The sequence below is a fragment of the Neophocaena asiaeorientalis genome, unplaced genomic scaffold (assembly GCF_003031525.2).
Source record: "Neophocaena asiaeorientalis asiaeorientalis breed wild unplaced genomic scaffold, Neophocaena_asiaeorientalis_V1.1 scaffold232, whole genome shotgun sequence".
NCBI classification, from domain to species: Eukaryota; Metazoa; Chordata; class Mammalia; order Artiodactyla; family Phocoenidae; genus Neophocaena; species Neophocaena asiaeorientalis.
Window position 1 is genome coordinate 5,149,747 of NW_020175672.1, and position 23,897 is coordinate 5,173,643.

The 23,897-nt window shown below is 41.7% G+C and overlaps 1 protein-coding gene across 1 annotated transcript in view; it reads left to right on the plus strand.

Moving 5' to 3' along the window:
• Window positions 1-5,297: 5,297 nt before the first annotated feature.
• BACH2 (BACH transcriptional regulator 2) overlaps window positions 5,298-23,897 on the plus strand; it is an 85,556-nt gene continuing 66,956 nt past the window's right edge. Inside the window, exon 1 of the mRNA XM_024731835.1 lies at window positions 5,298-5,552. Within this exon, the coding sequence (XP_024587603.1) occupies window positions 5,310-5,552 (243 nt within the window). The 5' untranslated portion in view covers window positions 5,298-5,309. The remainder of the gene's footprint in view (window positions 5,553-23,897) is intronic.

Below are 23,897 nucleotides of genomic sequence, written 5' to 3' on the forward strand. Positions count from 1 at the left end.
CGCGTCCGGAGCCTGTGCTCCACAACAGGAGAGGCCACAACAGTGAGAGGCCCGCGTACCGCAAAAAAAAAAAAAAAAAAAGATAATTGACTGTTTAAACAAAAATAATAACAATGTGGTATGGCATTTATAACATTTGCAGAAGTAAATTATATGACAACAATAGCACAAAGGCCAGGAAGGGAGAAATGGAAGCATACTATTGTAAGATTCTTATACTCTACATGAAGTAGTATAATATCAATTGAAGGTAGATTGTGATAACTTAAAGAATCATATTATAAATATAAAGCCTGAGGCAACCAGTAAAATACCAAAGAACATGCCAATGAAGGAGATAAGATTGAATTATAAAAATAGTTAATACAAAAGGAGTCAGAGAATGAGGAGAAATGGAACAAAGAATAGATGAGACAAATAAAAAACAAGTAGCCAAATGGCAGATTTAAACCCAACCAAATCAATAATCACATTAAGTGTAAATGGTATAAGTACCAGAATCAAAAGTCAGAGATTGTCATATTGGGTTAAAAAAAAAAAAGCAGGACCCAACTGTATGCTGCCTACAAGAAACATACTTTAAATATAAAGACACAAATAGGTTAAAAGAATAAGAGGAAAAAAAGGTATACTGTGCTAACCCTAATGAAAAACTAGCTGGAGTGGCAATATGAATATCAGACAAAGTAGATTTCAAAACAAAGAATATTTCCAAGAATTAAAAGATCATTTCATAGCGATAGAGGTATAAATACATCAAGAGAAAATTAAAATGCTAATGATGTATGCATTTAATAACAGGATTTCAGTGAACGAAGCAAAAACTGATAGACAAATCTACAAATATAGTCTGAGATTTCAGTGCCCCTTCTCAATACTTTTTTTTTAACATCTTTATTGGAGTATAACTGCTTTACAATGGTGTGTTAGTTTCTGCTGTATAACAAAGTGAATCAGCTATACATATACATATATCCCCATATCTCCTCCCTCTTGTGTCTCTCTCCCACCCTCCCTATCCCACCCCTCTAGGTGGTCACAAAGCACTGAGCTGATCTCCCTGTGCTATGCGGCTGCTTCCCACTAGCTATCTATTTTACATTTGGTAGTACATATAAGTCCATGCCGCTCTCTCACTTCGTGACAGCTTACCCTTCACCCTCCCTGTTTCCTGAAGTACATTCTCAACGTCTGCGTCTTTATTCCTGTCCTGCCCCTAGGTTCTTCATAACCTTTTTTTTTTTCAGATTCTATATATATATATGTGTTAGCATATGGTATTTGATAGAACCTATAGACAGAAAAATAGTAAAGATATAGAAGACTTGAAAAACACTTATCGTATAACTTGATGTAACTGACATTTCAGAACACTCCACCCAACAATAGAACATACATTCTTTTCAAGTGCATATGGAATATTTACCAACAGACCATATTCTGGAATATAAAATAAGTCCCCATAAATTAAAAGGATTGAAATCATACGAAGTTTATTCTCTGACCACAATGAAATTAAATCAGAAAACAATATCAGATAGTTGTCTAGAAACTCCTTCAAATATTTGGAAACTAAATAATGTTTTTCCAAATAATTTATGCATCAAGGAAGAAATCAAAATGGAAATTAGAAAGTATTTTGAACTGAATGAAAATAAAAACTCAACATTTCAAAATTTGTGAGACACTGCTAAAATAATATCTAGAGTGAAATGTATAGCATTAAAGCCTTTATTTAATAAAAGAAAAGATGAAAGATCTCAGGTCAATGAGTTCAACTTCCACCTTAGGAAATTGGAAAAAGAAGAGCAAATTAAACCCAAAGTAAGCAGAAGAAAGGATATAACAGGACTTCTCTGGTGGCACAGTGGTTAAGAATCCTCCTGCCAATGCAGGGGACATGGGTTCGAGCCCTGGTCTGGAAAGATCCCACATGCCACAAGCAACTAAGCCTGTGTGCCACAACTAGTGAACCTGTGCTCTAAAGCCCACGAGCCACAACTACTGACCCCGTGCACCACAACTACTGAAGCCCACGTGCCTAGAGCCCATGCTCTGCAACAAGAGAAGCCACCGCAATGAGAAGCCCACACACCACAATGAAGAATAGGCCCCACTGGCTGCAGCTAGAGAAAGCCCACGCGCAGCAACAAAGACCCAAGGCAGCCAAAAATAAATGAATTTAAAAAAAAAATAATAATAAAATCTCTCACAAATTTGTTGAAAGGCATAAACAAGTTAATAAATGCAAAATGATCAGTAATGTGAGTGCCCAGCACAAAGTAAGCACAAATAAATATTTGTTAAATAAAATTTTTTAAAAAGGATATAATGAGAGCAGAAATAAACATAACAGAAAACAGAACAATAAAGAAAATCAATTTAACCAAAAGCTAGTTCTTTGAGAATATAAATAAAATTGATAAACCTCTAGCCAAACTGATCAGGAAAAAAAGAGACATGACACAAATTCCCAATATCTGGAATGTGAGAGGTGACATCAGTACAGATTATACTAACATTAAAGGAAAGTAAGGAAATAACTATGTACAACTTTACACCAATAAATTTGACAACTGTTTTAAAAACTGAATTTGTAGTTACAGCTCCAGCCCAGAAGACTTCATAGGTAAATTCTACCAAATATTTAAGGAAATAAAGAAACCAGTTCTACCCAAACTCTTCTAGAAAATTGAAAAGGAAGAAATCCTTCCAAACTCATTTTGTGAGACCAGCATTACCTTAATACTAAAACCAGTTTTTAAGTCTGTAAGAAAAGAAAACTACAGACTAATCTCCCTCATGAGCATAGATGTAAAAATTCGTAACAAAATGCTAGCAAACTGAGTCCAGCAATGTATAACAGGGCAAATATATCATGAACAAGTGGATTTTATCCTAGAAATGCAAGGTTGGTTTAACATTCAAAAATCAATCAATGTTATTTACATTATTGACATACTAAAAAAGAAAAACTATGTGACTATCTCAATAGATGCAGAAAAAGCACTTGGCAAAATTCAGCATCCGTTCCTGATTTGAAAAACAAATTAAAAAACCTCCCAGAAAAATAGGAATACAAAGAAAGCTCCTCAACTATATAGGGGCTTCTATGAAACACCAATAGTTACCATCATAAATAACAGTGAAAAGCTCAATATGTCCCCCATAACTCTGGGAACAAGGGGAGAATGTTTGCTCTTACCATTTATACTCAGCATTGTACTGGAGGTTCTAGACAATGCAGTAAGGCAAGAAAAAGATTGGAAAAGAAGTAAAATGTCTTCACTTACAGACAGTATTATCTTCTATATAGAAAATCTGTGGAATCTACCTCCCACCCCACCCAAAATTAAAAAAAGGCTATGGGGACGAATAAGCAAGTTAGGCAAAGTTGCAGGATACAAGATCAATACAAAAATCAGTTATATTTCTATATGCTAGCAATGAAAAATCAGAAATGTAAGTTAAAAACAAAACCATTTATAATTGCATTGAAAATACTTATATCTAGTTATAAATCTGACAAAAGATGTGACCTTGGTTTGTACAAAGATTTTTTAGATATGACACCAAAAGCATGATCCATTAAAGAAAAAATTGCTCAACTGGACTTCCTCAAATGAAGACTTTCTGCTTTTGGAAAAACACTGCTAAGAGAATAAAATGACAAGCTACAGACTTGGAGAAAACAGTTGCAAATCACACATCTGATAAAGGACTTTAATTAAGTATATTAAGGAACTTCCAAAACTCAATAGTAAGGAAAAGAACCCACTATAGAATGGGCAAAGTATCTACCTCTCCAGAGAAGATAAATAGATGGCAAATAAGCACATGAAAGATTCTCAGTAGCTTCAGTCACTAGAGGAAAGCAAGTCGAAAACACAAAGAGATTCCACAGTGTACCTATTAGAATGGCCAAAATTAGAAAGATTGACCATACCACGTGGTGACAAGGATGGGCAGGAACCGGACTCTCATACACTGCCATTGAAAATGTGAAATGGCACAACTGCTTTAGAAAACAGGGCCATTTCTTTAAAAGTTAGACTTACACATACCAAATGATCCATCCATTCTATATCTAGGTGTTTACACAAGACAAGTGAAAGCATATGTTCATACAGAGATTTATATACTAATCCATAGCAGCTTTATTTGTAATAACCAAAAACTGGGAAATACCCAAATATCCATCAATAGATGAATGGAGAGGTGCACGGGAGAGATTGTTAAGGGACATAAAGAGACTTTTGGTGGTGAAGGATATGTTCATTGTCTTGATTGTGATGATGGTTTCACTGTTGCATGTATATGCCAGAACATATCAAGTAGCACAGTGTAAGTGTATGCAGTTTGTTGTATGTTAAAACTCTTTAAAAAAATAAACAATAATAAAACAATAATAAAAGAAAGTGAGACTCACTCTTGGAATTCATACTAGTGTAAATATTACTGGAAAACTGTTGTGTAAGTTAGAATTTTTTTTTAAATATCAGTACATCAATGGACACTTTTTAAAGCAAAGAACCCTTTCGTAAAAGTAATCTTCACTATTGAATGCATCTGTTTTTTTGACTCCTGACGCAATATATTGTGTTTCCTTAAAGAGGATGTACATCCAGTCTGCTGGGATAACAGCAGCACATTTGCACTTCTTTTCAAGAGCCTTTCATGACAACAGTAGCATCATGGTGGCCATGCTTTGTCTTGAAGTGGCAGAGGGCAGTTGCGATAGATAGCTGGCTACATCCACTCCTTCGTACACATTCCGTTTAGTTCCCGTGTTAAATTACGTATTGTGATTAGATATTTACTCTGCTTGGCATCTTAGCCAAATTTCAGCCTAGGAACTTAAACGTGCTTCATCCAAGGCAGCACTGCCAATACTTCAGAATGAGTCATTTCCTCTTAACACAAAGCTCAGTTAATACTTGCACTGCGACTCTGTATGTGTGAAAGTTCCCTTTCAGTCCACTAACAAAATTAAAACTACCAAGTTTTAAAGTAGGTATGCATTTTGAATGTTTTGGGTGTTCCATTAAAGGACCTGGCTTTGTTTCCGCGTGGTAAAAGGACTCAGTAAGAGGAAAGGAGAGAAGTCAGCCACAGAACACAACCTTCCAGATGTTTTCTGAGCTCACAATGCTAACTGCGCGTAAGATGCTAACGGGCAGTTCTGCTTCTTTCGCCCTGGCTCAGGGCGGTGACTCCCAGGCGCTCAGCATCCTTTCTCACTGTGTCTCTCTGACTCAGGGAGCCGTGATGACCCAGGCTTGCTTGCTTTCTTTCAGGGTGTGAACGGCATGTCTGTGGATGAGAAGCCTGACTCCCCCATGTATGTGTATGAGTCCACAGTCCACTGCACCAACATCCTCCTGGGCCTCAATGACCAGCGCAAAAAGGATATTCTCTGTGACGTGACTCTGATCGTGGAGAGGAAGGAGTTCCGGGCCCACCGAGCTGTGCTGGCCGCATGCAGTGAATACTTCTGGCAGGCGCTGGTTGGACAGACGAGAAATGACTTGGTGGTCAGCTTGCCTGAGGAGGTACAGTAGTTTGGTTTGTTTGTGCAGTTGCTAACGGAGGTTTGTTGACTTGGAGACAGTTGTCTGAGGAGGACCTGGAAGGTAGGACCTGTGCCACATCCCTGCTTGGGGGCTGATGATCAAGTCGCCCACACGTTAGGTTTGCGGCAGAGCCAGTTTCTATTGGATGCATTTCACCTCTCAGAGGCAAGAATCTGAACCGCACCTGTGCCTCACAGTCCTTCCTAGTTTCTAGTTCACTTACTCTTCGGGTTTTGAGTAGTTTGCCCAAAGTTTAGTGCAGTCCTGCGTGTGGGATCTCAATCACTGGGACTGTTGCTATGATTTTTCTCTTTCAAATGGTTGAAGGAACACTTGATTTCCCTTGAGAGTAAAGGAATGAAAGTGTTCACAGCACCTTCCTTGCCCAGGGGGAAGAGTAAAAGCAGGCAGTCATTTTCACAGTTAATATAGTAAGATTCTAAGAAGTGTAAACTTGCTTTTCTCACCATCGTTGAAAATACCCTACTCAGGTTTCTTAATTACTTCAGGGAGTCTAGTCACTTCTGTACTTTGGGGACACTAGTAGCTGGACTTGTTCTGTCCAGAGATGACATACAGTTGGATGGATGACATACAGCTGAGCTGCCAGAACTCAAACGATGGGCTTCATGCCGACAAACCATTAAATTGGCCACCCCTTTGAACTGTCTATACAGTTACTCTTTTTCCATCATCCTGATTCCCCTTCATTTTTGTGGGACTAAGGGTAACACTGAGCAGCTTTAGGCTTTGTGTTCAAGGCCAGAATCATTCCCTGTGCACCAGCACGGTCTACAACACCAGGGCTGCCCTGACAGTTGTGCAGGCTGTGCACTGCACAGCTCTCAGGGGTACAACTCATGTTCATAGCCTATGTGAAGAGAGACCCAGAGTTGTGCCGTGATCCACAGAGCAGCTCTTCACAGCACCCCTAGGAGAAACCAAAGACCGGGTCACCCTGAGGGAGGTGCTAATGGGCACAACTAGCATTAAGTCTCAGGGGTCACAGATCCAGTGTCTCCAGAGGCCTGGCAGCTCATATAAATGAGTAAAGCAGTTTGTGTGTAAGAAGTAGGACATTGGGGCTTCCCTGGTGGCGCAGTGGTTGAGAGTCTGCCAGGGCAAGCAGCTGCTCCACAGAAAGACATTCAAGTTCAACATAAAAAACAAATAGACATACACGCTACTGTATATAAAATAAACAAGGAAGCTAGGGTAGCTTTATTGATACCAGTCAAAATAGACTTTAAGACAACGTTATTTGCACAGGGAACTAGATTCAATATCTTGTATTGAACCTATAATGGAAAAAAATCTAAAAAACAATATATATATATCAGTATATATTCATAAATATAACTGAATCACTTTGCTATTCACCTGCAACATTGTAAATCAACTATTCTTCAATTTTTAAAAATTCATCTATACCCCCCAAAAAAACTAAAAATAGACAGGGGCTCAGAGGGGTCACCAGATCCAGTCCCCTGTTAAGAAATGTCTGCTGTTACCCCTGCAGAGCAGGAAAGTGGCAAAGTGAGGGCTACATAGGCAGTTTCACATGAATATTCTTTGTTATGTACCCAAGTGAAGGGCTCCATTACTACTCCTCACACCACTGTCAAGTAGAAAGATCCTAATACTGGAAACAAAAGGACAAATCAGTTGAAGATAATGTAATTGGGGCTGGAGGAGGGAGGGATGCTTATGTACCAAGTGATGTGGGAAGGCCAAGAAATGGCAGCTGTGGTGTGACTGGTGATCCTGAGCTGCATTAATGGGCAAATACTTAACTCGTCATTAGGTGAGAGGATAAATATAAAAGACTCTGTTTAAACTGGTTGGCGTTCGTCAAATTTAAGACTCTTCTTCTCTTGAGGGGCAGCAAGTGTGCCTTTGAATTTACTTTAACTCTAGAATTCTCTGAAAATATCTGACAAACTTCCAATTATCCTGAATGGTTTTAGGAAGGGGGTGGAGTTTACAGTTAATTTATTATCTGTATCTGTTTGAGAGTCACCTCGTATATGTTTTCTACTAATTTCCAAAAAAAATAGATTATATTAAAATATATTTACAAATGAAAACCATAATTTATGTAACTTAGTCTCTCTTCCATGACTGCGGTCCCCATCTGGAGACGTCCTGGACCTTGTGCCGTAAACCCTGGCCTTCCCCCCAGTTAGCTCTGTGATCCTGATCTAGTCACTTAACCTCTCTGAGCCCCAGTTCTTACCTGTAAAAACCCCTAAAATGCTGAAGCCCGTAAATTATTTATCATAATACAATACCAAGGCAGTAAAACCTAACCTAAACATTTCTTTTTAGGTCAAATCCCCGATAATCACTTATTTCCTTGGCACTGGGCACTCTTTGAAGTAAGAGTGTGTAGATGACACACAAAAGTCTGCTGTTTGATCTTTTGAATGTTCGTGTTCCAGTTAAGTGAGAGTTTGCTAAGTGTTGATTTTCTTTCTAGTTGTGTAAAATGATTTCTGTTCCTACATCATCTGCATTTCCAAATAATTAAAACATTCTGGTTCTTCATGTACCTGAAACCTTCAGAAATAACGAGACACTTTTTTTTTTTCCTATGAAATGTGAATTCGTATTGTCAGTAACCCAGCTCCAGTCATCCTGCTGATGGGCCTGCAGGACAGCCCCCACGTGACATTTTCCTTTGTGGGTCTGTAATTGTTTCTGAGGCCTCCTCCCAGGAGCCTCTGCCTCTGCTCAGAGGCCCCTCCTGGGGCCCCAGGCACTGGGCATTGTTTTCTCTCCTTGCTGTGTGCACACTGAAAGGTCCTTGCAGGCTCTCAGATGCTGTCCCACTTAGCTCAGTGAATGACTTCATAGAATTTGAATTAAGTGGTAAATAAACAAACATCCCAAACACTACCTTGGAAAGTAGCTGCATGGAACTCACTGGCATTTGGTTCATATGATGTAAGAAAAAGCATTTGATTAGCTCCTTGGAAATCTTTAAACTTCATCATAATCCATCACGAATTCAAATCACCTTCCGGCCCGGTCCCAGCCTTGATCACGCTTGGCTTACCTATGCGCTCCCTGCCCGGCCAACTGCTGAGCTTCACAGGGGCCAGCATGGCTGAGTCTGAAAGCTCCATCCGTGGGTTATGTTTCTTTTTTTTTAATATTTATTTATTAATCTGGCTGTGCTGAGTCTTAGTTGCGCGTGCGGGATCTTCGTTGCAGCACACGGGCTCCTCAGTTGCAGCATGCGAACTCTTAGTTGCGGCACGCATGTGGGATCTAGTGCCCTGACTAGGGATCGAACCCGGGCCCCCTGCATTGGGAGCACGGAGCCTTAGCCACTGGACCATCAGGAAAGTCCCTGAAAGCTCTGTCTTTGGACTAGGAAAATTCCAGATACAAACCACTGCCCTTCTCACTCCCCTGCTCTGTCAGTTTAGGCCAAACCCGGCTCCAGCCTGCAGCCACTGTCCACTTGTGCAGTTCTAGCCCCATGCCCTGACTCCTGGTGGGCAACGCCATTACCCACAAAGTAGAGCTGACCAGAGTCCCGGTGTAGCCTCTCAGCTGAAAACGGGAGAGACAAAAATAGAGGCCTCCTCCTGGAAGTCAAGGAGTCATGGAATTGTCTTGCCTTTTTTTTCTTTTCCTAAACTGGCATGACAGATTGTCTCTAGGATTTCTGTGACTTGAGTGTTGGTTCCTCATGGAAAAGCACATCCAGGGATGTGTGTCAGCAAAACGCAGGAGATAAGGCACTGTCCTTAGTACTTCTGTTTGTGATGAAACAGGTCATTTGGTTTGTAATAGCAAGTGTATTTCGTGTTAAGAGATGAAGAGAAAGTGGGTCGTGTACCAAGCGTGGCAAGGCCCTTCTTGCACTGCTCCTTCGGATTCAAGCTGCCTCAATGAACACCTCCTCAGCTATGGTCACAGAGACCACTTAGGCTGGATGCCGGCCATGCTGGAAGTGGCATCACAAGCATGACGTTAAGGTTATGGTGTGTCAAGCACAGAGGGCAGGAAAGGGGTGCAGCTTTGCCCATCAACCCCATTCTGATGGGCTGCTCGACTCCCACCCAGAATGCTAGGGAAGAGCGGCTGAAAGGAGGTTATTGCCAATATCTATTATCAGAAAGTCAAAAGATAAAAAGTGTTGGCCAGGATGTGGAGAAAAGGGAACCCTTGTGCACTGTGGTAGGAATGTAAATCAGTAGAGCCACAGTGGAAAACAATATGGAGGTTCCTCAAAAAATTAAAAATACAGCTACCATACGATCCAGCAATCCCGCTTCTTGAGTCTATATCCAAAGGAAATAAAATCACTATCTCAAAGAGATGCCTGCACTCCCATGTTCATTGCAGCATTATTCACAATCGCCAAGACATGGAAACAACCTGAGTGTCTGTCAGCAGATGAATGGATAAAGAAGACGTGGTCTGTATATAAACACACACATACATACGCACAAGTAAATATTATTCGGCCTTTAAAAAGAGAAGGGAATCCTGCTATTTGCAGCAACACGGATAAACCTGGAGGAAATTATGCTAAGTCAAATAAACCAGACAGAGAAAGACAGATATTGCATATTCTCGCTTATATGTGGCATCTAAGGGAAAAAAGTCAAACTCATACTAACAGAATTGAATGGTGGTTACCAGAAGCTGGAGGGTAGTGCAAAAGGAGAGATATTGATCAAAGGGTACAAACTTTCGGTTATAAGATGAATAAGTTCTGGAGACCTAATGTACAGCATGGTGAGTGTAGTTAATAATAACGTATTATGGGAACTTCCCTGGTGGTGCAGTGGTTAAGAATCCGCCTGCCAATACAGGGGACACGGGTTCGAGCCCTGGTCCAGGAAGATCCCACATGCCGTGGAGCAACTAAGCCCATGCGCCACAACTACTGAGCCTGTGCTCTAGAGCCCGCAAGCCACAACTGCTGAGCCCACGCTCCACAGCTACTGAAGCCCACATGCCTAGAACCCATGCTCTGCAACAAGAGAAGCCACCGCAATGAGAAGCCCACGAACCGCAACGAAGAGCAAACCCCGCTCGCTACAACTAGAGAAAGCCCTGCGCAGCAACAAAGATGCAACGCAGCCAAAAATAAATAAATTTATATTTTAAAAAATAATAATAATGTAATATATACTCGAAATTCTCTAAGAGAGTAGATCTCAAGAGTTCTCACCACACACACAAAGGATAACTATGGGATGTGACGGATATGCTATTTTGTTTATAATGGTAATAATTTCACAGTGTACACATATGTCAAAACATCGCATTGTATACCTTAAATGCATACAATTTTTATTTGTCATAAATAAAGAAACGAGAGGGAGAGCTTATTGCCAAGCCTCTGGCACCTTTCTTTGGGCTTGTTTCCCGGGTCCTCTCACTCTATTATAGAGAAGGGGAAGGGTTCACGCAGGAAATGGCTGTAGGGTAGAGGTATGTATGGCCCCTTAGGCGGAACTTATGCGTTCAGAGGTAAAAATATATTTCAGACTTCTGCTCTCTCACTATCTCTATCTTTTGCTTCCCCTCTATCTTTCTCTCTCTCTCTCTCTCCCAACATTTTGTGACAAATCTTGTTTTTGCAGTGCTAAACAAAAGGGAAAACTGACCCAGGGGGACTTTGGAAACACAGCATTTGTTGTGAAGTCTCCACCACAGGGTATAGTAAAGAATGTTCCTGCCTTAGTACTGCAGAGCACAGAGGCCAGCAAGGAAATTATGGAATCTTCTTGTCTGAAAGTTTTTCGAGGCTATGAAAGCTGTTAATGTCTCTGGAATGGCTTAGGCCCAGTTTTTGAAAGAAGCAATAAGACAGTTGTGACTGTCTTTGGACAGTCCTTTCAGGGTGTCATACTACAGAAAGTACTCGACGCTACAGTACAGGATGCCCCGAGCGTTCTGAGCCTGCGTGTGACTCTAGGGGGAGGGAAGGTTTGGCGAGAAGCAGGGGGTGAGGTCTCTGGGAAGTGGCATGACCAGGGATAAGAAGTACAAAGCACTCCCCCACCCCAAAGCACAGAGCTCACCCTTTAGCATCCCCTCATTTATCACCTAGACAAAACTCAGAGGAACAGGTCAATTTTAGGAACTGAGGAACGTCAGCCATGAGAGGCTGGGAAAACCATAATCAGGACCTTGGCACTAACTGCATATGGGGTCTTGAGCAAGCCAGTCGACCTCTTTGAGCTTCTGTTTCTTCATTCATTCTGCAAATATTTATCAAAGGCTGTACCAGGGGGCACTGTTCTAGGTGCTGGGTGAACGTAGTGAACAAAACAGACCTTACCTTCCAGAGGAGGAGAAGGAGAGACAGAAAATAAATAAATATAACATGGACTTTGTTAGATGCCATTGAGGAAAATAAAACAGGGAAGGGGGTTAAGGAACGTCAGGGTTCAGGTATGGCAGTTTTAACTAGGGTGGTCAAGAAAAGGCCTGTTTGGGGGATGACTTTTGTAGAAAGACCTGAAGAAGGTGAGGGAGACAGCCATGTTGACATGTGGGGGAAAAGTGATCTAAGTGGAAGGAATAGCAAGGAAAAGGCCCTGGGGATGGAGTGGACCTGGCCTGTTTGACACACGGTAGCAGCATGAGCGAAAGGTCGATAGGAGGAAGCACGTCAGAGAATTACCGGGGCAAGGCTGTGCACCTTTTGGATACATTACCTTTCCTTGGAATGAGCTAGGAGGCCATTGGAGGTTTTCCCAGGAGAAGATAATTTTGACTATGTGAAAATAGATTGAAAGAGGACAGGGGCAGAAGCAGGAAAAACAGTTAAGATGCTGAGGCAACAAACCAGGCATGATCTGATGGCCTGGACCAGGGTGATAGCAGTGCAGTGGTGATCAGTGTCAGATTCTGGTAACATTTTTTTTTAAGTTTGCAAACTTCTGTTTGTTTGTTTGGCTGTGAGGCTTGCGGGATCTTAATTCCCTGACCAGAGGTCGAACCCGGGCCCCCTGCAGTGGAAGCGTCGGGTCCTAACCACTGGACCGCCAGGAAGTCCCTCTGGTAATATTTTGAAGGTAGAGCTTATGGGATTATCTTATAGATTGGATGTAGGATGGAAGAGAAAGATAAGAGTTAAGGATAACTCCAAGGTTTAGGGCCTAAGCTCTTGGAAGGATGGAGTTGCCAGTTACCTGGGATTGGTGAAGAGTGAGGGAAATAGGTTTCAGGTGGTGGGAGTGGGGCAGGATTAGGAGTTCTATTTTGTACATACTAAGTTTGAGAAGCGTGTTAGCATCTAAGTAGAGATGTCTACTACACAGTAGGATATACATGGCTAAAATTCATGGGAGAAATCTAGCTTGGAGATAGAAGTTTTAATACCAGAGTATTGGGGATATTGAAAACCCCAAGACCAGATACAAATACCAAGTGAATAAGTGTAGACAGAAAAAAAAAAAAAGAGAGGTCTTAGGATTGATCCTTGGGTCTTTTCAGAACTAAGGGGTTAGGGAGAAAAAGATGAGGCAGCAGGGTAAACCAAGAAAGAGTAACTATTGAAGTAGAAGGAAAGGCAAAAAAAAGTTTAGTGTGTTGGAAGCCAGGTAAAGAAAGGTGGAGAGAGTAATCAACAATGTCAAATGATGCTGATAGGCAGCTAAGGTGAAGGCTGAAAATTGACCACCCAGCAATTTGGAAGCCCTTCGTGATTTCATTGAGCACTTTGGGAAAGCAATAGGAGCAAACATCAATTGGGCTGTGTTCTAGAGAGAAGGGAAAGGGAAGGATTTGAAGAAGCTCATGTAGGCTACATTTTTAAGGCCTTTTGAGTTAAAGGGAGCAAAGAGGTGAGCCAGTAACTGGAGGGAAATAGAGTCAAAAGAGTTTTCCTTTGGGCTTCTTTTCTAAGTAGGAAGAAATTCCAGCACACTTGCCCTCGATGGTAAAGGTGATCAGTATTCACTCATATCCAATTTTCCTCTCTTTCCTGCACACACAGGAAGACCACATTTACAGTCAGGTTTGCTGGGTAATCAAATCTAACCAATAAAACGTGAGTGGGAGTCATGTGTCACTTCTAGCCCAAGGCAGTTAAAAGTAAGTGTGAGGGGCTTCCCTGGTGGCGCAGTGGTTGGGAGTCTGACTGCCGATTCAGGGGATATGGGTTCATGTCCCGGTCTGGGAAGAACCCACATGCCGCAGAGCGGCTGGTCCCGTGAGCCGTGGCCGCTGGGCCTGCGCGTCCGGAGCCTGTGCTCCGCAACGGGAGAGGCCACGACAGTGAGAGGCCCGCGTACAGCAAAAAAAAAAGAAAAAAGTAAGTGTGAGTTCTTGGTGTTCTTTCACATCCATTGAACTGGTGTCAGAGAACTCCTAGGTGGTGGAATCAAAACCCAGATTCTTTTTTTTTTTAAGAGATTTATGTTTTATTTTATTTTACATCTTACTTTCCAAAAATAAATTTTAAAAAAACCAATCAATTTTTAAAAAACTTAAACACTAATCCAGCTGAAACACAATTAATTCCATTTTTGCCTGTTTCCTTCCAATATTCTCTTTATGTATACACATTTTAAATGGCTGCAGTCATAGAAGTGCAAGATTATATATTGCTTTTTATTAGTTAACATCAGAATATCGTATAATCTTCCCGTGTCAGCTCATATCCCATTCCATGCATAATCTTTGCAATTGCAGTTTTAATAACCAGACTATTCAGTTGCATAATCATACCATAATTTACCTTATTCTCTTTGTCAAGCATTTATTTTTTAAACATAGCTAGTGAACATACTTTAGCATTTAGGGTTATTTAGTGTTTTTAGCTTCTGTTTTATCATTTATTTAAGAAATAATGTGGGAAATAGTATAAGATCATTGAGTTCAAGTGTGAACATCATTATTGCTCTTATATACTTCTGTATTAATATCAAAAGGGTTTGTAGAAACTTACAGTGCCTACATGAGTAAAAAAGGAGGAGTCAGTTTATCATGCAGCCCAGATTCTTGAGTCACCGTTGGAAGAGAGCCATCTGACTCGCATCAGACTATGACATGAATGAGGACTTAACCTTTATGTTAGGCCGTTAAGACTTGGTGTTTATTTGTTTGCACAGCAAAGCCCATCCTGACTCATACTTGGGCGGATGGGAAAGTTTCAAAAGAGACAGAAAACTTGCTGACATGGCAGATGGAAGGCCAGTCGCTAAAAGAATGCTCTTGAGGACTTGAGAGAGGATAGGATCTCCTGAGCAAGTGGGCCAACTCAACTCAGCAAGGCTCATCCTTCTGGACGTTGATGGAGTTGAACTGGATGATCTCTGGAGACCTAGCCTGTGCTACAGGTTGATGGTCTTGGAATTTTTCTAGGTTCCTGCTGGAGGGAGAGAAAAAAAATCCTGCAGGTCAGAAGGAGAGGAGAGATGTTTGGATTGAGAGGTAGGGAAAGACCAGGGAGATGGGAGGCAGATTGGTCTGGAAAGGAGAGAATCATCTGACTTCAGAAGAGGCGTGAGCTCACTTGTCTTATCTTTGTTTGTAAATCCTCCCTGACTTTTCCCATATGGTCTTAGAGTTCATCGGAGATGACGGTTCAAGAGCTGTAGAACCACTGCGCTATTTGATAACCTAGAACACAGACAGATTGTAGAAAATGCAGATCATTGCTCTGTAACGATTTCAGAAGGATCTTGAAAAAAATTATTATTTTTTAATGACCTCAATTTCCACATGAGTGTGCAGGGAATAACAATACAGGGCGCCAGTTTGCCTTTCAGGGCTGCTCTTCAGATTAATGAAATGGGAGAAGTTAAACTTCTTGGAAGGATGGTGCCATATCAACAGTAGGTGTTATTATTCCCATAAAAGGAAAGCACAGTCTTCTCTGATGAAATGGCTCTTACCTCAGACTCTTCATTAAAAGCTGTGGTGCAAGTTTCCAAGTTGCATTGGTGAGACATGGTAGCAGATGAAAAAAAAAAAAAGCAAAAGAAGTCAAAATATCCCAGGTAACGACTTGCCAGCAAGTAAGAAGTTTTCAAGTCCTAGAATCGTGCTGATAAGTCTGAACTGCCTAAAGGCAGGACTTATTTATAGTAACACAAAGGTGACTTCCAGCCCTGAAATCTGGGCCTCCGCCTCGGATGGGGGTGCAATAAAGCAAAGCCGTGAAAAGGGGAGCTAATACTATTGTGATTCCGTCTCTGAAGGCTGCTCAGTGGTGCTGCTACAGAGGGAGGGAAATCTGGTGTGAAAATAGCCACAGCAATAGCTGATTTGAAAACTGAAATGTATAAGCTATTTCCAAACCTCTTACATTTCTAAATCCTGAGGTCAGTAAGTCCTATTTAAAGAGCTTTATGCAGAAGTGCATCCCTCTTTTGGAATAGTAGAAGGAGTTGAGTGGACAAAAACTTAGACCTTTCGAAGAATTATTTTTAAGTGACCTGATTTCAAAGGCAGTTTTAAGGCTTTCTTTCACTTTACCTGTTTCACCCTGTATAGTGTAGGATGACCACAGTAATCAGCATTTTAAAATGCATTCATAACAAAGCCTTTGACAGTAAAGTTGTTTGCATTAAATTTTATAAAAGAAGGCACCGGTGTATCTATTCATTTCAAGACCCTTCTCTATATATGAATTAAATGTCCCTTACGCTTCTTAGTTTGCTCTGTTATGGAATCGCTTAGCTATTTCGGTTGAAATCAGTAATAGATTTAAAGACAGAGTTCAGAGCTGTAAAGTTCCTCACTTGATCAGGAATCATACATATTATTTTTGTCATATTTAATCATAGAACCCAGGCCTTTAACAGGGTACTTAATTAAACTTTTAATTCATGATAAGAAGTTAAATAGCGCTTGGGAGGGTTTTTTAAAAATTATTTCCACGTCCCATCCAGATTACCAAAAAAATAAAAATAAATAAAGGTATGATGGACATAATGGCTGTCAGCCAAGGGTATTGTAGGTCATGCCCACATGAGCTGGCAGCAAGCTATTGTCCGATTAGCATGACTTTATCGATGCAGAGTAATCACTCTTGAGTTCAGGGCTGAGTCACTAGTGATGGAGTGGTACTTCCCTTGAGCCAGTGCTTCTTAGAGTAGGTTTCTTGTTCACTATTACCTGTCCTACTTTGCCAATAAAAGAGCAGGACCATTTAGGCTGGAAGCCGAACAGAAGAGAAACAGTGATTATAGATCTCATTTCTCTCTGCTTCCTGAAAACTGAGATTTCAATTACACAGTGAAAGCATGGGGTGTTTTTTTAAATGAGTTACAAGAAAATACAGTTTCCGCACCAAAATACTCAAGAGCTGGAATCCAAGAGTCGGTTTTGATTCTGTCTTTTCTTTGGCAGCTCTCGCACTGAGCACAAATGGGAGGATATCAGTAGAGTTACCTAATCATCTTAATGGATTCGCATTCCATTGAAAAACTTGGAATGTCCCCAAACTGCTTCAGGTTTCAGCTCTATTGTTGGGGTGTCCGTGACATTTCTGGTGGCTGTGCAGTTCTACACAAGCAGACAGCTTTTGAAAGGGACCCTTCTTCTGGTGAGAACACCTGGAATCTTGGTTGAACAAGCTGTAAACCAGGAAACCGATCCAGGAATTCCTTAATAAAAGGGATCACATCCAGGCGTTGGGGTGATGTGTGGTTGTCTGTAGGAAAGGCTGTTCTTAGAAGCACAAAGAAAGTAAAATAGTGTTGGCACTCGTCGGTTAATACCTTTCTGTTTATTTTCTTGTTTGTTTTCTTAATCAAATCACAGGCTAGACAAAGGGTTGGGTTGGTTTTGCTTTCAGGAGTGGGGCAGTTAAACAGCCGCACTTTTGGTTTCCTGATTTTTCAGAAGTGTTCTTTTTCCCATTAACTTGGTGCACCTAGTTAAGATGTTTCACTTTGCCCTAGACCCCTCAAATACGTTGACCGTCTCTCTCACTGACAGTGGCGCCTCTTCCGGGCTCGCTGGTGATACAGTGAGCTGTACTGTCTGAGCTGGACTTCTGTGTGCAGCCTGGCAAAGGCTGTGTGTGAAAAAGTGAGTGCATTCAGCACCCTGGGTGGGATGGAGCCAGGCCTTCAATGTGAGCACATTTTTGGACTGATTGGCAGCAGGGAGAAATACTGGCAGCTGTTCCCAAGCAAGCCAAAAAGTTGGCCCGAGGATGGAAAAAAAAAATGCTGGGATTTAGCCAACGGAAGATTCCTGCATTTAGAAGAAAATCAAAGGAGGGATACAGAAGGTCACAATGACAGACCTCCAGCTGGTTAAGTCACAACTATTTCATTTTGTCTTCTGCTGTATAAAGGATAGTATTACTTGTCATTGCCACTCATTTTTTCCCTATTCTTTATTTCTAAGTCTTCATTTTTGTTCTCTTGATTTCTTTATTTTTTTAATTCTCTAGATACAAAATCAAATGACAGATTATTCCTCCTAAAAGTAGTGCATGGGCGATGTTATTTGCAGAGGCAGTATCAACAACCAGAATTGAATAGAACTGTCAGCAGTAGCCACACGCGTGTGTTCCAAGCCATGTTGAGTGATGTGGGTTGGAGTGGAACCCGACCGCATTCTGTGTGAAGATCACCTCAAAGATCTGTCCAGAGAGACCCTCTGACGCCTCACAACTTATCTATTATTCTTGTTTTATTAGTTACTAAAAGAGAAGGGTGGGAAAAACGGGAAAGCTCCTAAAAGGCCAGGAAAACGTCTGCTGAAAGATAGGATCCTCAGTGGTCTTGCCATGTAAAGATGAGCACTCTCACCACGGGAGACATTTTCATATTTGATGTCATTCTTCCTTCCAATGAACACCTTAGACTATGTGCAAATATTCTTTCTGCCAAGTAGAGCTGTTGTAGCCCAGGAATTAAATTGTACCCTACAAATAGGAAGGTGGAAAGATCAAAAATGTGGACCACCAAAATTTGGGGGTAAGAAATATGCAGGATTCTAAGAGAAGACGTTTGAAGCACACCTTTTGTAACTCTGAGGATTTGGGGGGCGGGGCGTGAGTTAAATCCATCAGATTTGCAAGATACTCACGGAAATGTGATGACCTTTCAAAGTTCTGTTTAACAAAGTCTCTCCATGCCTCCTGTTTGAGTACATGACAGTAGATGTCAACCAGATATTCTCACTTGCTAACAGAAGAAATAGTATACTGGCTATGTGGGAGTGGATTTCAGCTCTATTAAAGGAGAATTTGATAACAGTGCAAGATGCTAGACACTGCGGTAGGGTAGAAACAAACACACAATTACCTTCAGTGTGTGTGTGTTTAAAGGACAAAGGAGTCAAGGGACTTCCCTGGCGGTCCAGTGGTTAAGACTTCGCCTTCCAATGCAGGGGGTGCAGGATCAATCCCTGGTTAGGGAGCTAAGATCCCACATGCCTCACAGACAAAAAAAACAAGCAGAAGCAATATTGTAAAACAGAAGCAATATTGTAACAAATTCAATAAAGACTTTAAAAATGGTCCACATCAAAAAAATCTTAAAAAAAAAAAAAAAAAGGACAAAGGGGTCAAAAGGACAAGATGGCTTAAGTACAGCACTTCATAGAATCAGAGGAATGGAACACATGACCCTTTTCTAGATCATTTCTTTTGGGGGGTTAACTTAGAAATATAAGACAAAACCATCTCCTCCAAGGAGCTTACAATATAGTTGAATAATCATGACAAACCATAGAAATCAAAGGTGTAAACAATTCAATAACATTTGCTGTAGATGCCATGTTATGTGTTAGCCATTGTTTGTGCCACAGAGGTTCTGATCTGGGGGAGGACAGGATTTTCCTTCCATCTCCTAGAATCACCTAAAACTAACACTCACAGGTTTGATCAGACTTTCTTAGGGAACAACTGGGGAGAGAGCCTCCAGGAAAAGACACTGGCACGACAGAGGCCCCAAAAGAAGCAGTCACAGGGCCTTGAGGAGCCAGCTCTGATTAGCACAAAGAGTAGATTTGGGGAAATAATTCAAATTATGTGCCAGGTCAGATTACATGGAGCCTTCCTAGGAAAACATAAGGTTTAGACCAAAGAATTTAAGCTTGATGGAGTAAGCAATAGGAATTCACTGAAACGTTGTGAGCCAAAAAGTGACAGGATGAAAAAGAATTTAAGGAATAACTGTCTAGCAATGGAATGTTGGACGGATGGGACAACAAACGACTCCAGACGGAGGGCACAGCCAGGAAGCTCACCCTGCGCCCAGCATGAGCTGATGAAGGTATGTGCCTGGTGAAGAGCTGAGAAATGCCAAAGACTGAGTGTGGGCCTCATCAGTGGGAAAAGAGGCCATCCAGCCTTGATACATATCTAGAGTGCTGTATAAGTTCCCAAGGCACCGTGAGTGCAAAGCGGAAGATACAGATGTGAGGTACACGGGCCCATAGGTGGTGTCTGAGACCACCAGGAATTGCCGATCCCTTTCAGAAAAGAGAAGAGAAAAATGGTCGGGGGCTGAGATTGAGCTCCTATACTTAAACTCCCATTGCTGGTTCCTCTAAGAATGAAGTCTACTCTGGATGTCTGGTTTTAAGGTTACTTTCATTTATTTGGGAAATACTTAAGCCCCAACAATTTATCAGACTGAGGATACATATAGAGGTGCTCCCTAAATTACCTTTTAAGGAGTGTGCCTTCCAGGTGATATTGTGAGCATCATGCCTTACTTAGCACACATGGATACAAGGACCTTCACTTCAAGGAGATACTAAATTTCTGGAGGACAAAACCTCTAAAAATACCTCAAGGGGGGCTTCCCTGGTGGCACAGTGGTTGAGAGTCCGCCTGCCAATGCAGGGGACGCGGGTTCGTGCCCCGGTCCGGGAAGATCCCACGTGCCACGGAGCGGCTGGGCCCGTGAGCCGTGGCCACTGAGCCTGCGCGTCCAGAGCCTGTGCTCCGCAGCGGGAGAGGCCACAACGGTGAGAGGCCCACGTACCGCAAAAGAAAAAAAAAATACCTCAAGGGTATTTTAATCCAGTGCCACATACTTTAAAGTGTCAGGAACAGATTCAGGCAAAGGTGATCACTTCTGGTTAAAACCATTATGATGAATGTTTGCTGGACATTACTATAGTAGCTAAGCAACACACACGGACACAAAGTAACAACACACACACACGCTCTACCCACAAACCCAGGCAGGGGTCAGTCTGAGCATCACTCCTGGTGAGTCACCTAGGTGTTAGATATCTTCTGATGATCTTCATGAAATAGACACTCTCCCCGGTGATGTGTTCCGTGTGTAACTTGACCTCATAAAGCCTTTAGATATAACTTCCAGTTAGAGGAAAACCAATGATTACAAAACCAAGCCTAACAACACCATGAGGGAGCAACGGGGCAAATCCAGAAGGTGGGTTGTTCTGCAGGACAACTGGCCTGATTTCTTCAATAAGTCAGTGTCATAAAAATGGGACTATGCTAAATTGAACAAGAGTTAAGGCGTTTAAAAACTAGATGCACTATGTGGTCCTGGAGTGGTTACTCGTTTGGATAACCAGTTAGAAAGGACTTTGGGGGGGAAATTGGAAAAAATCCGAATGTGGTCTGGGTATTAGGAGAAATTTTCCTGAAATGGAAAGGTGGTAATAATTGGAAAAGGAAGACTGAGAAACAATAGATACTGTATGATCTCGGTTTGGTTAAAAAATACAAATTGGGGCTTCCCTGGTGGCGCAGTGGTTGAGAGTCCACCTGCCGATGCAGGGGACACGGGTTCGTGCCCCGGCCCGGGAAGATCCCACATGCCGCGGAGCGGCTGGGCCCGTGAGCCATGGCCGCTGAGCCTGCGCGTCCGGAGCCTGTGCTCCGCAATGGGAGAGGCCACAACGGTGAGAGGCCCGTGTACCAAAAAAACAAACAAAAAACAAATTGGAGTGTGTGTGTGTGTGTTCGTGTGGTGTGTGTGTGCGTATGTAAAGGAGCCAAAGGACCTGTGCTAAAGTGTTAAGAGTGGTGACCTGTGAATGGTGGAAATGTGATGGGTTTTATTTTGCTTATCTGCATTTTCCAGTTTCCTACCGTGTACATTATTACATTTCTGTAGTAATAAAAAGGTTATTTGAACAGTTCAGTGGATAGAAGGGAAGGAGGGAATGAAGATTGGGTGGAGTGTGGAGCATAATACTGGAAAAAGTACAACTCCGCAGTATGGCATTACATGTGATTTCAAAAACTTCTGTGGCCCCATCGATTTTCTTCCTAGAAGCACCAATGCTGCACCAGTGCTCCCTGGTCCCTTCCTTCCAGCTCTGGGCCCTCCGTTCTCCTAACTAAGAGACTAGAGTCCTTAACTAGGACCAAAGAAACTTGCACTCACAGTCTCATTGGTTAAATGAAAATCAACCCAAAAAGCAATAAAGAGAATAGATTTCTTCTAGTTCCTTCTTATTAAAAGTGTGAGACCTTTTTTCGTATTTAAATTTACCTTGATCATTGAAACCTACAGATGCTCTTCCTTCCTATATGTTCTCTAGTGTTGCATCTCTGGAAATTACTAGTGTTATTTTCAGTGAAAATAGGTCAGATGTTTTCCAAGACTCTGACCCTCTGCGTCCCCAGATAGAGAAGGAAATTCTCACCATCTAGTCGAATCTTGTGCAACTATGAAGGAAGTAGCAGATGTGGAGAGTGTCACTCTTTTCATGTTACCCTGGTCTACAGGTACTGAAATTGAAGACAAGGATAGTCCTTTCATGAATATTTTCAAACCTATGTAAATATCTACAAATGCATGCTTTGGAAGTTACTCAATCAGCTTACTTCAGGCTTAGGTTATATACTGAATACCTCCAGATAGCTGCTCTTTCAAGGATGTGTCAGAATGTTCAATAGGAAGGACATGTTTTGTATTAATCAGTTGGATGATGACATTTTCAAAAACCAAGAGTAAAAGACGCTGCTTCCATCCCCAACTGAGCTTTGTTAAAAAAGGACAACCATAAAGTTGTCCCTGGATCCTGGAAAGCCTGGACCACTGGGGGACCTGCAGGAATGAGGTAGTTTCCCTCCATCATGCCCAAAATCTGGAAGAAGACAACTGACACGTGTGTGATTAAGATTTCAGAAGAGGGCTTCCCTGGTGGCGCAGTGGTTGAGAGTCTGCCTGCCGATGCAGGGGACACGGGTTCGTGCCCCGGGCCGGGAAGATCCCACATGCCGCGGAGCGGCTGGGTCCGTGAGCCATGGCTGCTGAGCCTGCGCGTCCGGAGCCTGTGCTCTGCAACAGGAGAGGCCACAGCAGTGAGAGACCCGCGTACCGCAAAAAAAAAAAAAAACAAGATTTCAGAAGAGTGAGTCAAAATAGAAAGTGATGCTCTAGTGGACCTGCACCTGTAAGTCTCACACTGGTGTTTAAAACAACTTAATGCAGACTGCTTCCTACTCTGTGGTCAACAGAATGCTGGTTCTTCCTTACTTCCTCCTCAGGAGCCTCCAGAAATATCTTTTTTTTTAAGTTTTTTTATAAGTGATTTTCTCTTAAATCAATCTTTAGCTTGTTTTCATGGGAAATCTGTAGTATTTAACTCTTCTAATATCCATGTATTAGTCTGCTCAGGCTGCCATAACAAAATACCACAAAATGGGTGGAATAAGCAACAGAAATTTATTTTCTCACAGTTCTAGAGGCTAGAAGTCCAAGACCAAGGTGTCTGCAGGTTTGGTTTCTCCTAAGGCCCCTCTCCCTGGTTTGCTGATGGCCTCCTTCTCGCTGCATCTTCACATGGCCTTTCCTCTGTGCACAGAGAAAGAGAGAGAACACTCGTGTCTCTTCCTCTTCGTATAAGGACACCAGTTCTGTCAGCTCAAGGCCTCACCCTTATGACCACATTTAACCTTAATTACCGCCTTAAAGGCCCTGTCTCCAAATATGGGGAGATGTGGATGAGGATTGCAACATACAAATTTGGGGAGACACAATTCAGTCCATAATGACCCACTAAAAAATAATGGGTTTATACAAATAACTAAACAACATAGGTGCAAGATTATACACATATGTACAACTACACAACCGCTCACTATGTAACCATATGGAAGAAAAAAGATCTCCATGGACTGACGTGGAGTAATTTCCGATATATTTTAGAAGGCATAAACAAGATGCAGAAGAGTACATACACTAGGTATGGTATGCTTCCTTTTGTTTAAGAAAATATGAGTATGTATTTGTAATGCATATGTATAATTTATAAGTATACACTCACATTTGCATATTTTATTAAAAGAAACACAGAAAAGAAAAAAAACTATGAAAAGGTAACCTATGGGAAGTGGGTGAAAACAGAATGAAAAGATTTGAGATAGGAGTGACTTTCTATCAT